Source organism: Siniperca chuatsi, linkage group LG5 (genome assembly GCF_020085105.1).
Source record: "Siniperca chuatsi isolate FFG_IHB_CAS linkage group LG5, ASM2008510v1, whole genome shotgun sequence".
NCBI classification, from domain to species: Eukaryota; Metazoa; Chordata; class Actinopteri; order Centrarchiformes; family Sinipercidae; genus Siniperca; species Siniperca chuatsi.
This window is the reverse complement of record NC_058046.1, coordinates 14,340,073-14,351,264: the sequence shown is the minus strand read 5'-3', so window position 1 is coordinate 14,351,264 and position 11,192 is coordinate 14,340,073. Positions and strand designations below refer to the sequence as shown.

The 11,192-nt window shown below is 38.6% G+C and overlaps 3 protein-coding genes across 7 annotated transcripts; 1 reads left to right on the top strand and 2 right to left on the bottom strand.

Moving 5' to 3' along the window:
• Window positions 1-192: 192 nt before the first annotated feature.
• Window positions 193-4,244, bottom strand: nfu1 (NFU1 iron-sulfur cluster scaffold homolog (S. cerevisiae)). Its single transcript, XM_044196197.1, has 8 exons — window positions 4,100-4,244; window positions 3,048-3,148; window positions 2,811-2,946; window positions 2,013-2,079; window positions 1,792-1,909; window positions 1,626-1,689; window positions 1,352-1,526; window positions 193-621 (listed from the first exon to the last, which is right to left on the bottom strand). Exons 1-8 carry the CDS (start codon window positions 4,156-4,158, stop codon window positions 583-585), a joined length of 759 nt encoding a protein of 252 aa, XP_044052132.1. The 5' UTR covers window positions 4,159-4,244; the 3' UTR covers window positions 193-582.
• Window positions 4,209-6,982, top strand: lg5h9orf78 (linkage group 5 C9orf78 homolog). Its single transcript, XM_044196196.1, has 9 exons — window positions 4,209-4,399; window positions 4,608-4,667; window positions 4,798-4,849; window positions 4,938-5,008; window positions 5,156-5,233; window positions 5,659-5,856; window positions 6,016-6,152; window positions 6,251-6,358; window positions 6,525-6,982. The coding sequence occupies exons 1-9, from the start codon at window positions 4,323-4,325 to the stop codon at window positions 6,620-6,622; spliced, it is 879 nt and encodes a 292-aa protein (XP_044052131.1). The 5' UTR covers window positions 4,209-4,322; the 3' UTR covers window positions 6,623-6,982.
• med22 (mediator complex subunit 22) lies at window positions 6,979-11,114 on the bottom strand. Of its 5 annotated transcripts, none has more exons than XM_044196200.1 (5): window positions 10,957-11,114; window positions 10,549-10,705; window positions 10,147-10,227; window positions 9,366-9,574; window positions 6,979-7,760 (listed from the first exon to the last, which is right to left on the bottom strand). In XM_044196200.1, exons 2-5 carry the CDS (start codon window positions 10,669-10,671, stop codon window positions 7,562-7,564), a joined length of 612 nt encoding a protein of 203 aa, XP_044052135.1. In that variant the 5' UTR covers window positions 10,672-10,705; window positions 10,957-11,114; the 3' UTR covers window positions 6,979-7,561. The 5 variants fall into 5 exon arrangements, with proteins under 5 accessions (XP_044052135.1, XP_044052136.1, XP_044052134.1 ...); XM_044196201.1 differs by having other exon boundaries at window positions 10,943-11,084; XM_044196199.1 differs by having other exon boundaries at window positions 10,871-11,040.
• Between the last annotated feature and the right edge of the window lie 78 nt (window positions 11,115-11,192).

The following is an 11,192-nucleotide window of genomic DNA, read 5'->3' as shown; positions in this document are numbered from 1 at the left end:
TTGTCAAAAGTATTTCTACATGGAAAATTACAAAAAATATATTAAAATTTGTTCATAAAAGAGTATGATTGTGACAGTGATATCTAGCAACTATAATCTTATACATTTACACTGGAAGAGGCATGTAAAAAAGTAGTTATAAAGCACATAAATTATTCACTGCACATACACAACAAAATACAGCAGTCAAAATATTTCAATAAACTTTATTTATATACATACAGTATATGTATGTCAGCGCTAAAGGCTGTTCTGACAAGCGACTGACTCAGAAAAGGTGTAACAATGTGAAATAATAAATACGACTGATTTCAGCTCTACAGTCATCACTTTCTATGACTGGGCTTTTCTGTCCCAATATTTTAAAATACCGTCATTGTACAGAAAATTGCTACCAGAATCAATAATAACATCTGGATGAATGATGATGATGATGAGTTGTCACACACAGCTACGCTATACACCAGGTCATTTTATTGCAACTATGGCTTGCATTAAAGGAGGTGGCCGGGGGAGGGAGGAATGTGTAAATGTGGTTCTGGTTTCAGTGTAGTTCAAACTTCAGCAGCCTCCTCCTCATCCTCAAACTTGAACAGCCTCCTCCTCATCCTCATCCTTCACCTGTGAGAAAAATTAAAAAATGTTTTCAAGTAGGACAGACTTTTTCCACTGCTTATTCTTTAATGCATTTTTGAAGAGTTTGTTTGCCCTATAAATGTATGTGTGCTGACTGTAGCTGGTAATTATGAGTAATGACAAGGTATGCGCCAATATAAACAGTTATCTAATCATAAAGTGTAATTTAAAAATACAGTGCTCATACAATTTACAACATAAAACATCTGTTTTCAGGCTTGGCCACTCTAAAATGTTATTCTAACAAATTATTGTAGGCCTGTAGTATACTCAGCATTAAATATAAGCATTTAAATAATAAAACAAAACTACTAATATCTAAAAGACAATGTGAAGTTTAAAAAACAAATATATTTCACAATAGAGGAAGATATCATTTGTTTTGCACTTTAATAAATCAAGCAGTTTGGTATTGAATTTGCTCCTATATCTGAGTGGATGGCAGAGAATAAAGAGGTGGCAACAGGCAACATGTGTTTTTTGCATTCAAATTGGTTACTGTCATAACATACACCTGTTGCAGTATGATAACTGTTAACATTTTTCATCAAGGTATATAGTTTAATTATACATCAATCGCTATCCCAGCCCTTACTGTGAACCAAAACATGGCTGAATACAAAATATTCGTGAGAATTCAGAAAGAAGAAGTGTGCATTACTGTAACTAAATTAAGCAGCAGGTTTACAACGTATCCTCTGGCAGGAGAACAAACCTGCTCCACTGATTCAACTTCGGGGACGTAAAACTGCAGCATGTTTTGGATTCCACTCTTCAAAGTAACAATGGAACTGGGACAACTGGTGCAGGAGCCCTGCAGCTTCAGTTTAACAATGCCGTCCTCAAACCCCCGATACAAAACATCACCTCCATCCTCCTGCACTGTTGGCCTGGGAAAGAAGAACATCAATAAGTGTGGAAAAAGGATAGAAAGCCATGGTAATTACGTACAGACGCTGATATTAGAGTGCATCTTCACAAGAAGCTACCTTATTCGAGTATCCAGCAGTTCTTTGATCATAGCAACTACTTCATCATCATCATCTGATGGTGCTGAAAAGACAAGTGGAGATTCCTTGGCGTTCACAAACAGCATGTCCTACCAGTTCTGTCTATTTCAGTGTTTTGCCCTGCACGGCTGGCTGATATTCTTACCTGTATCTGCACTAGGTTTGCTGTCCTCATTGACAACAGGAAGTCCAGAAGTGAAAAAGTCCATAATGGCAGCATATACATCTGGCTTGATTACTTTCCATTCCATATTTGCATCAGACTACAAAGAAACAGAAAAGAAAAAAAGTTATTGCAAGCAATGACATTACAATGTGCTACACTATGAGGTACTGTATACAGTATGTAACTTGACCTGGTTTTACCTTTGATATGGTGATAAAGTCGGGGCCCAGGAACACACTTTTGACTCCATCAATCCTGAAAAGCTGCCTAAAGACAACTCTTGTTACTGTACATTTGGGACGAATTACCGAGTTAATTTGACACTTGAAGCATTTTAAAATGTTTTGAAATACTAAAAAGTGAGGCTATACAAACCAAACCAATAATAGAGATTATGCTTAAAAAAAGAAAATTGTAGATATACATAGATATGTATCTATGCACACGCGTGTATTTCATCTTCTAATCTAATATATCATTTATTACAGCATGTACAGTATCTCAATTTAGAACTATTAACATTGACTGATTTTAACCTCATTTACATGTAAACGCTCAAACAGGCAACACAGTAACAGAAAGTATCTAATCATGCATTGGAAGACACACTGTGTTTCACACACTTATAAGCATTGGATTGGACAGATAGAGGAACAGTGTGCTCAGCTTTAAGGACACTGTCTGCAGACTCAAGGACAACCTGAGGAGCACACAGAAGTCTCACTGCGAGTGCTTAACGAGAATTAAAACTTATTTTGTGAGTACAGACATTGGCTTTGGTTCTCATCCTACTGGTACGGCAGGTGAATGAATCTTCACAAGTGTAACTAATAATAATAATGGCTGTATTCCATTTAGGTGTGAAATGGTGGAACAAAGCCAGCATCAACATTATTATTTAAACCTGTGCTTTTCCTGCTATGCCATATCAAAATGCCTGCTGTGAAAACGATTTAATACTCTCCGTTCATTAACCTTGTATTTCAGAGGTCATATACCTGGCTAAGGGTGAGCAGTGCGCATCACGAGGGCTGGAAAAATTCATAGTTCCTGATTCAAGAACTGTACGACCGGGCAGAAACTTTAGGCTGTTAGGATTTGGTGTGTCCTGCGTCTGCACAAACATGGTCCTTCCTGGAAATAGACAAAACACAAAGAACAAGAATGTAACAACAGTCATTATATGGTGTTTTCTCCAAGGTAGAGCGCCACAAGGATGCTGCAGGTGTACAAACCAGGAACAACCCAATGGGGGTTTTGTGGCCATCTGTTCGAGACTCCTGTGTTATGTGAAGGCCAATGTAATCCGGCGCTCTGATATCCACTGCCAGCAAGACTGAGACAACACATATGAGAGATTCAAAAGGTTACTACAACAACAATCAGAAAATTTTGTTCAGTTAGTCATATCATGTTTCATTTCCTCCCTCCCACTTGTGGATGTGGCAGTAAGAGATTCAAAGAGTAATCAGTCGAGTAAGACATAAGACACAAGACACAACATGTAGCTGAAGTAATACAAATTGTTACATGGGATAATAAGTAAACTTGCCCTACAATGACTGATGCAGCACATGTTACGTTGTATAGTTATCATTTGACTTGTCCTAGCCAACTTAATAATATAGATTAGCTTCTATACTACAGGCAGAATATCATGATTACTGGAATTAAAACACAGATATAAACAACAGAACATATATGGGCTCATATGTCCTATATGAGCGGCACTGCCAGCTCATAGCAAGAATATTCTGAGTTCATAAAATCAAAGCTACACAGGAGAGTCCAGTCAGAGTTAAGACCTCAATCCTCTCTATTAATTGTGGCTTGCTATTCACTTGTAGTTTTGCAAAAATAACTTATGAAACATTACAATGCCCGGATGTTCACATGGGCTCAAGGCTGTAGTTAACTGCTGACAAAGGTCACAACAACTAAATCTCGATTTGAGGCGTCTTGAATGGGGTGTATTTATTTGTGAACTTAATTCAGTAACATTTGTAAAGTTTTTTTTTATAGTATGACATTAAAGAGTCATCTTTGTTGAACAGTGTCAAAAAACTTTAATAACTGACTGTGATCTAAAGAGCTAAACAATAACAGACACGCACATCACATCACGCTGCTCTGAGATTTAATAATCAATCTGCGTCACTCTGCAACTTAGCTACCTAGCTAGCCGCTAATAGTTAACGTCAGCCGGACTGGATGCATTCATACAAGCATGAAAAAAGCACAATGACATGACATCGCACTTTCACAGCGGACAAACAGATAAACTTACGGACGCGAAAGTCTTGCTGAAATACCCAACAACCTGCCGACATGTCCGTAAGTCGCCATGTTTGTTGTGATTCCCTGAAAAGAACGGAAGAGTTTTGTCCTATTTGCGGAAGTGACGCGCTATTATTGTACGTTCGTTAAAGTTTTCCCTCGATAGCTAGCCAGCTGCTATCGTCAAGCGCAATTTTGCTAAAGCTCTGAAATAACATTACGCTGCGTTGAAAATGCCTTGTGGCAAAAACTTTAGGAGGAGAAGGGAGTCATCAGATGTGGAGGAGGACGAGACAACCGAAGAAGTCAGGTAAAGTACTTTATTGAAACTGTACAACATGAACAAAAATACTTTCTAGCTAGATTAACGTTATGTTAGCTAACCGACTAACGTTATCTCAGCCAAGTGCTCCATCAAAGTTAAAAACTACCTATTTACTATCGGACTTTGTGTATTTGGTTTTAGCTGTATATTTAGCTAATGTCATTTAATTTGTGTGTGTTTTTTGGTCGTTTAGATCAAAAGTAGAAGAGGCCAAAGAGCTTCAAAGTTTGCGGAAACGACAGACCGGAGTCAGGTAACGTGAATGTAACACTTGTAATGCTGTTTCTCAAACAATGAACACGTTTCAAAAGGTTAAGTCTCTGAAGTATAATATGAGAAACATATGAGATATAAATTAATATTTATATTTCCTTTTTGTTTAGTCTTACCGCCCTATTGGTAGGAGAGAAACTGCCGCCCGAGGCTGAAATTGATGTAAGTGATCTTTTTGACTTTGAATTTATTTGAATTAACCAGAATATGTGTGTGTTTAACTGGCTAATAAAATAAACATTTCTCACAGAATGACCCTTTTAAACTGAAGACTGGAGGGGTTGTAGACCTGAAGAAAATCAAAGACAGGAATAGGGACATGTGAGTAAATCGGCGACTGCTTTAATTATTTTGACGCAGTGTTATTAACATATTATGTATGTACTAGTATGTCATTACAAAATGCAAAATGTGTGCCATCACATATGACACTGATCTGACCCAAGATGACCTCAATTCCACATGCAGGACAGAAGACAAGACGGACCTCAACCTGGGCACCTCCTTTTCTGCTGAAACTAACAGAAGAGACGAGGATGCCGACATGTATGTCTGTTTTTACATTTGTAACATACACACACATACAGGTACACACTCTCACTCTCTTTGGTATTCACAGTGTGCTGACTTAAGTACAGTGGGCACACACTGGTCAGACTTCAGTTAGGTGAACAGATTTATCCCAATCCAATACCTCAACTAGAGCTCTTTATTTCGCTGCATGAGTATAGCTTTATGTTATACAGCAATATTCAACACCTGGTTTATCTAAATGTGGAGGGCCAACATGCTTGGTTTAGATCGGCCATTTTAGTTTGAAAGATGAGTGAATTTCCAGTAATAGTTATCGCACATCTAAAATGCCAAACAAGATTGTAATCCCCAACATTTCGGACACAGTTATGCATACTCACACACAGTTGTTTACAAAGAAATATTTAAAAATATTTTTCATGAATCTGTCCTCACAGGATGAAATATATTGAGACAGAGCTGAAAAAGAAGAAGGGGTTGGTGGAAGCCGAGGAACAGAAAGTCAAGGTGAAGAACGCAGAGGACCACCTGTATGAGCTGCCTGAGAGCATCCGAGTCAATTCTGCCAAGAAGACGGAGGAGATGTTGTCCAATCAGATGCTGAGTGGGATTCCTGAAGTCGATCTTGGCATTGAGTACGTATAGAAGATTCTCAAAATGATCCTGTAGATTAAATTTTTTTTAGAATCTTCAAGAGTAGAATCTTCAGTAGTAGTCTGCTTTGAGACTTGACTAGCTGACAGAAAGGATGCGACTCTGTTACTGATAGCCTGTTTCTGTGATTTCTTTCTCAGTGCAAAGATAAAGAACATTATCTTCACAGAGGAGGCAAAAGCCAAGCTTCTGGCAGAACAGAGGAACAAGAAAAAAGACAACGGCACATCATTTGTACCCACCAACATCGCCGTCAACTATGTCCAACACAATCGCTGTGAGTTCTGTCAGTCTGTAAACATTGGGGTTGAAATAGTGAGAGGACACCAGAACGTGATGAGAGGTGAAAAGATTACATTTTCTCTTTTTTTCCAGTCTATCACGAGGATGTGAATGCACCACAGAGACACCACAGACGTAGAGAGGAAGAGCCCAAAGCAAGGCCGCTACGTGTGGGAGACACTGAGAAACCAGGTCCAGAAGGTAAGAGACTGTACACCACTACACACTGTTCCTTATAGTATACCGTCGCAGTTCGATACCACTGTACATCTTTCTATAAACTCTGGCATTAGTGACTTTATTTGGAACATGGTTTATACAAATAAAACCTATGATCTGATTTATACCTTCTTCTGTTACTCCACAGCATCGTCACCACCCAACTACCGCAAACGTCCAAACAACGAAAAGGCTACAGATGACTACCATTATGAGAAGTTCAAGAAGATGAATCGACGATATTGAGGAGCTGGATGTTTGTTTTTGTTAATTTTTTAAAAAAGAATACTTAATCAACTTGATGTCTCTTGAAGCCTCCAGATGATCCATGAAGATAACTAGCAGACTGGCTTTCTCAAACAACTGTTCATCAGACTCCCCCCAAGATAGTGTTTTATTTTGTAAATAGCTCCTTGTGGTTATCTGTATTAGGTATATTTGCTTTGTGATGTGTTATGTTAAAGGAGAATTCCACATTGAAGAAATCATGTGGTTCAGGATTGTCTGATGACCAAGGAAATAAACCCATAATAAGGAATACAGGAATAACATAAGACGTGTTGGACTGAGTTGTACTGACTTGATTAAAAACATAAAACAACAAGATTTAAGTTGCTCTTTAATGCGACCAGTGCTCAACGGCGTAGAAAAGCAGAAATAAAACATTACAAAAACAAAAAGGTACAAAATATAAGAACTAACACTCACACATATTCAATACTTAAGTCAAGTCCAAAATAAGAATATAAAAAAATGTGTACTGGTTTAAATGCTGCAAAGGTACATTAAAAAATCATCAAGTTGTCTGCATTTTTTATACTGTCCATCAGTATTGTATATATAGTATATGAGTCTGTTTGCAAATCTATTTTAATTCATTTTGAAAAAGTCATTTAAACTGAGGGGAATGTTATATCTAATACCTTTTACAGTGCATTGTTTTGATATGAGTTCTTCAGGTATTTTTTTAGTACAGTTTATTTTACTCTTTTCCTGTAATACCAGTTTACACAAAAGAAATCCTCAATGCCATAGTTTAAGTTTTTCTCCATAACACGTTACAGTGGCAGACCTAATCAGACACTAGTTCACAATGTGTAATGGAAACTAAATGAGCCAAATTACTTCGGTACAAACTGAGCACAAGTGTTCCAATCAGTGTCCACTTTTCCCCTCATGGTTTCTCTATAGAGGATGTCCCGTGTCCGTTGAGGTGGTGTTGGGGGTTTGTCTCCTGTGAAGGAGGTCCCTCCACGTCCTCTCGCTCACCCTGGGTAGAGCTGCAGCTGCTTCCTGGGGAGGCCCAACTGTCTCGTCGGCGGTAGGCCTCACACAGTGGCAGATCAGTGCTGTCCCATTGACTGTAGCTTTGCGGAGCGGAAACCAGTAGGAGGCAAAGAATCAGTGCAGCACAGAAAGAGAGGAGCAGATGAGAGCGGCAGGTCAGAATAAGCACATTCATACACATAGAGGAGCACATAAGGTCACACATACGATAGAAGCATGGAGGTTATGCAGAAGCACTGGAAACTGGATCAACGCATAAAACAGCTGTTTATTAACTAGATACTGTAGTCAGAGGTGTGGCTTATTAACTGTTGATTTTAAGTTCAGCAAAAAGGTGCGATTAGTTGCTGATGGAGGAGAAAGCAGAGCGAGTGCAGCGAGAAAGGAAGGCCCACAGCCAGCATGCTCCAAACAGGACTGAGAGATACTTCTTAATACTTTGTCACAGAAAACAAGACAAACTACTACAGTGTTTTGTCTCTACTTTATTGCTTAATCATTCTGGGTCTATTGGAACAGCTGGCACAAACTGGCACACATGTACAACCACACCACGTGTGCTGGCCACCACTTGCATGGTTACAGCTTGAGTCGCGTGTGATCTTAAGGACGGAATCAATTAAAAAAATAACCTAATTGCTTTTACAGAAAACGTCTACTTGAGAAACTTGTAGTAGCTTCATATTTGACCTCCAATAAATAAGAAACAGTCTTGTCTACTTTTACAGTCTATACCAAACATTCATCCACAGTCCATCCTTAAAATCTACCATATAGCCCATCACCATTACATTTATGACTTAAAGTATTACATATAAATAATCTTGAATGAATGACATATTTATAAAATCTATATTCTGATATAGTTTTAGTTCTTTCATTGTGTAATTCTTCTAAAAAGGAGTTCACTTTGCCTATGAAGCTTTGTGTAGCTACACCCAGAAGCCTTTTAACAACCATCTAACAATTCATCCATGGATAAAATAGCAAGAGCTTTAAATTCATGGATTTTAATGAACTCTGGTCATTACTTTGATTTATTATATTTTAGTTATAAATGAACTAGGAGGAAATGCCTCATTACTTACATTCCACTAAACCATGCATCTCTCCCATTGTGCCTGACAATGTTTGTTAAAACTTCTCTCAAGCCAAACTGAAAGTCTGATCTCCATTTAGAAATAAACCCAGCAGTAGATCAACGCCAATGCTTTCTGTTCTGAATTATGAAATGTATCCTTGTCACCAGAAAAGCTTTCTGGCTTTCAAACTGCATCAAATGCCCAAAAATACATGTTATAGTATAAAATACTAATGTATAAAATATATAGTTCAAGAGCTGGAAACATTTACGCTGCTGACATTCGGTTGTATACCGCTTTAATGCTGAAGTCCTCTCTACTTTGACCAATTACGACACACGTCATAGAGCAGAAAAAAGTCAAGGCATATTCTAATCAATAACAATGTAAAGTCACCTATTTAGATGAGCTCCATCACACCGACCCTCAACAATGATTTGTGTTGATGAATGGATGGATGTGACGATGAGATAAATTCAACCCAAAAAGTGTCATGTTTAGATGGTGGCAGAACTTAACCCTTCCGTGGGCTCAACAGTGAATGGTAAAGGTGAGACAGTACATGGTGCTGGGCAACAGAGGGGCGGTGGGATGGGGGAAAAGTATGAGCCTACTTGTACCTGGAGGAGTAATATTCTTCCTCTAGCTCATACAGGTCGATGGCGATCTCGTCACGGAGCGAGGTGAGCTTCTTGTCACACTCCTCCTGCAGCGAGCGGAGCTGCTGGTTCTGGAGGCTGATGGCGTCGTTCACGGAGGGAAAGTCGTTCAGAATCAGGAACTGCTTCAGATCAGACACCAGCTTCATCAGGGACTCACCAGCTCGTACCTGATACAGCAACGCAGTAGAGGGTAAATGGGTTTAGAAATGAATGATTGTGTTTTTTCTGTTCCTGTTTCTGGATTGAAGACGTGTTTCAGCTACTCAAAAAAAAATCCTACAAGTCCACAAACTGAGTCACGGGGCTGTGATGCATTTCACTTTATCGTTAACCTCTCAAACTCCACAGTCCTACCAGTTGGTCAGCAAGTACAAATTAATGCTGCGCAGCCATACTTGACTCAAACCAAGATAACTTCATTTTAAATTCTAGTGGAGAGCCCAAACTTTACAAAGATACCACACATATCAGGCTGACATTTGTAGAAATTATGCACTTCTACAATATTTCCATTTAAAGGAATGGTACAACCAGAAAATATGTAGTCTAGGGTTTGAACATTTTACTCAGTATAAACATCATAAATGACAAGGGACAAGTTGATACAGAAGTTACATGTGATACTGCCAGACAGTGTAGAATCTTTCCCACTCCCTACTAAATAAAATACAGGGTGTCTATCTGCGTGACAGAAAAAAATAAAAACAACTGAGTATGTTGTATATTCTCTTATACTTACAATGTTGGCTGCTCTGACATGCATCTCATAATGGTCCTGCTCTGCTTGGGTTGCTCGGGCAACCTGTGTCTCATCCTCTATCTGGAGAAAGAAAACAGTGTGAGAATATTACATACACACTATATATACACTCCACATATGTTTGGAGGGCAAAGAGAAAACAAGTTGAGAGAGAGGAGAGGAAATGAGAGTGATGCTGATACCAACAGTTCATCTATTGAACAATTTCCCTCGGGATAAATAAAGTTCAGCTTTTACCATTAAGAAGCATTTATGCTGTATTATTTCTTGACTTTCCTGCTTTCCATCATAAGTAAGAAACATACAACACATGGGAAAGAGCAGAGAAAGCTGTAGAATAACAGAAGAGAAACGAGAAGAGAGGGCGCTGTATCTATGTACCTTTGCTGTTTTGATAATTTCTGTGAAGTTGTCCAGGATGGACCTGATATCATCTTTCAGTCTCTTGTTGTAGTTCTGTAGCAGAGACTCTTTGCTTTGAGAGAGCACTCTCTGAGTAGCCATCGCGCTCACGAAAAGGCAACACAGCGTACGTTACCTGTTCACATCAAGTTAACACACAGAAATCCATTCAGCGGATGAGGTTTATAATACAACAAAAAAACAGTGTAGACAAAACGCAAAAATCCTTCACGAGCGAGCAACTACCTAGCATGAAAACTCGCGTGCTTTCGTAAAAGAAACGGATGAGAAAAACGTGTACCTTACGTGGTTTTCATATCTGTACTACTGCATAAATATATATTATTACAGGTTCTTAGTGGTTATCTCTTACTTCTTATCACATACTTTATAAACGATGTCGTTATTGTATAAAACGATAACCACTGCCTTCGCTCTTCTTGCTCTTCTTCTTCTTGATATTTAATGGCGGCTAACATCCGGTGTGTCTGTGTATTACCGCTCTCCAGCGGAGTATCACTGATTTCACACCGCAAAAACCATCGATATACTGTAGGTATGCACGTAGCAAAACAGTGTCACTCAAAAAAAAAAAAAAAACAGAAAAAAGAAAAAGGTCGGTT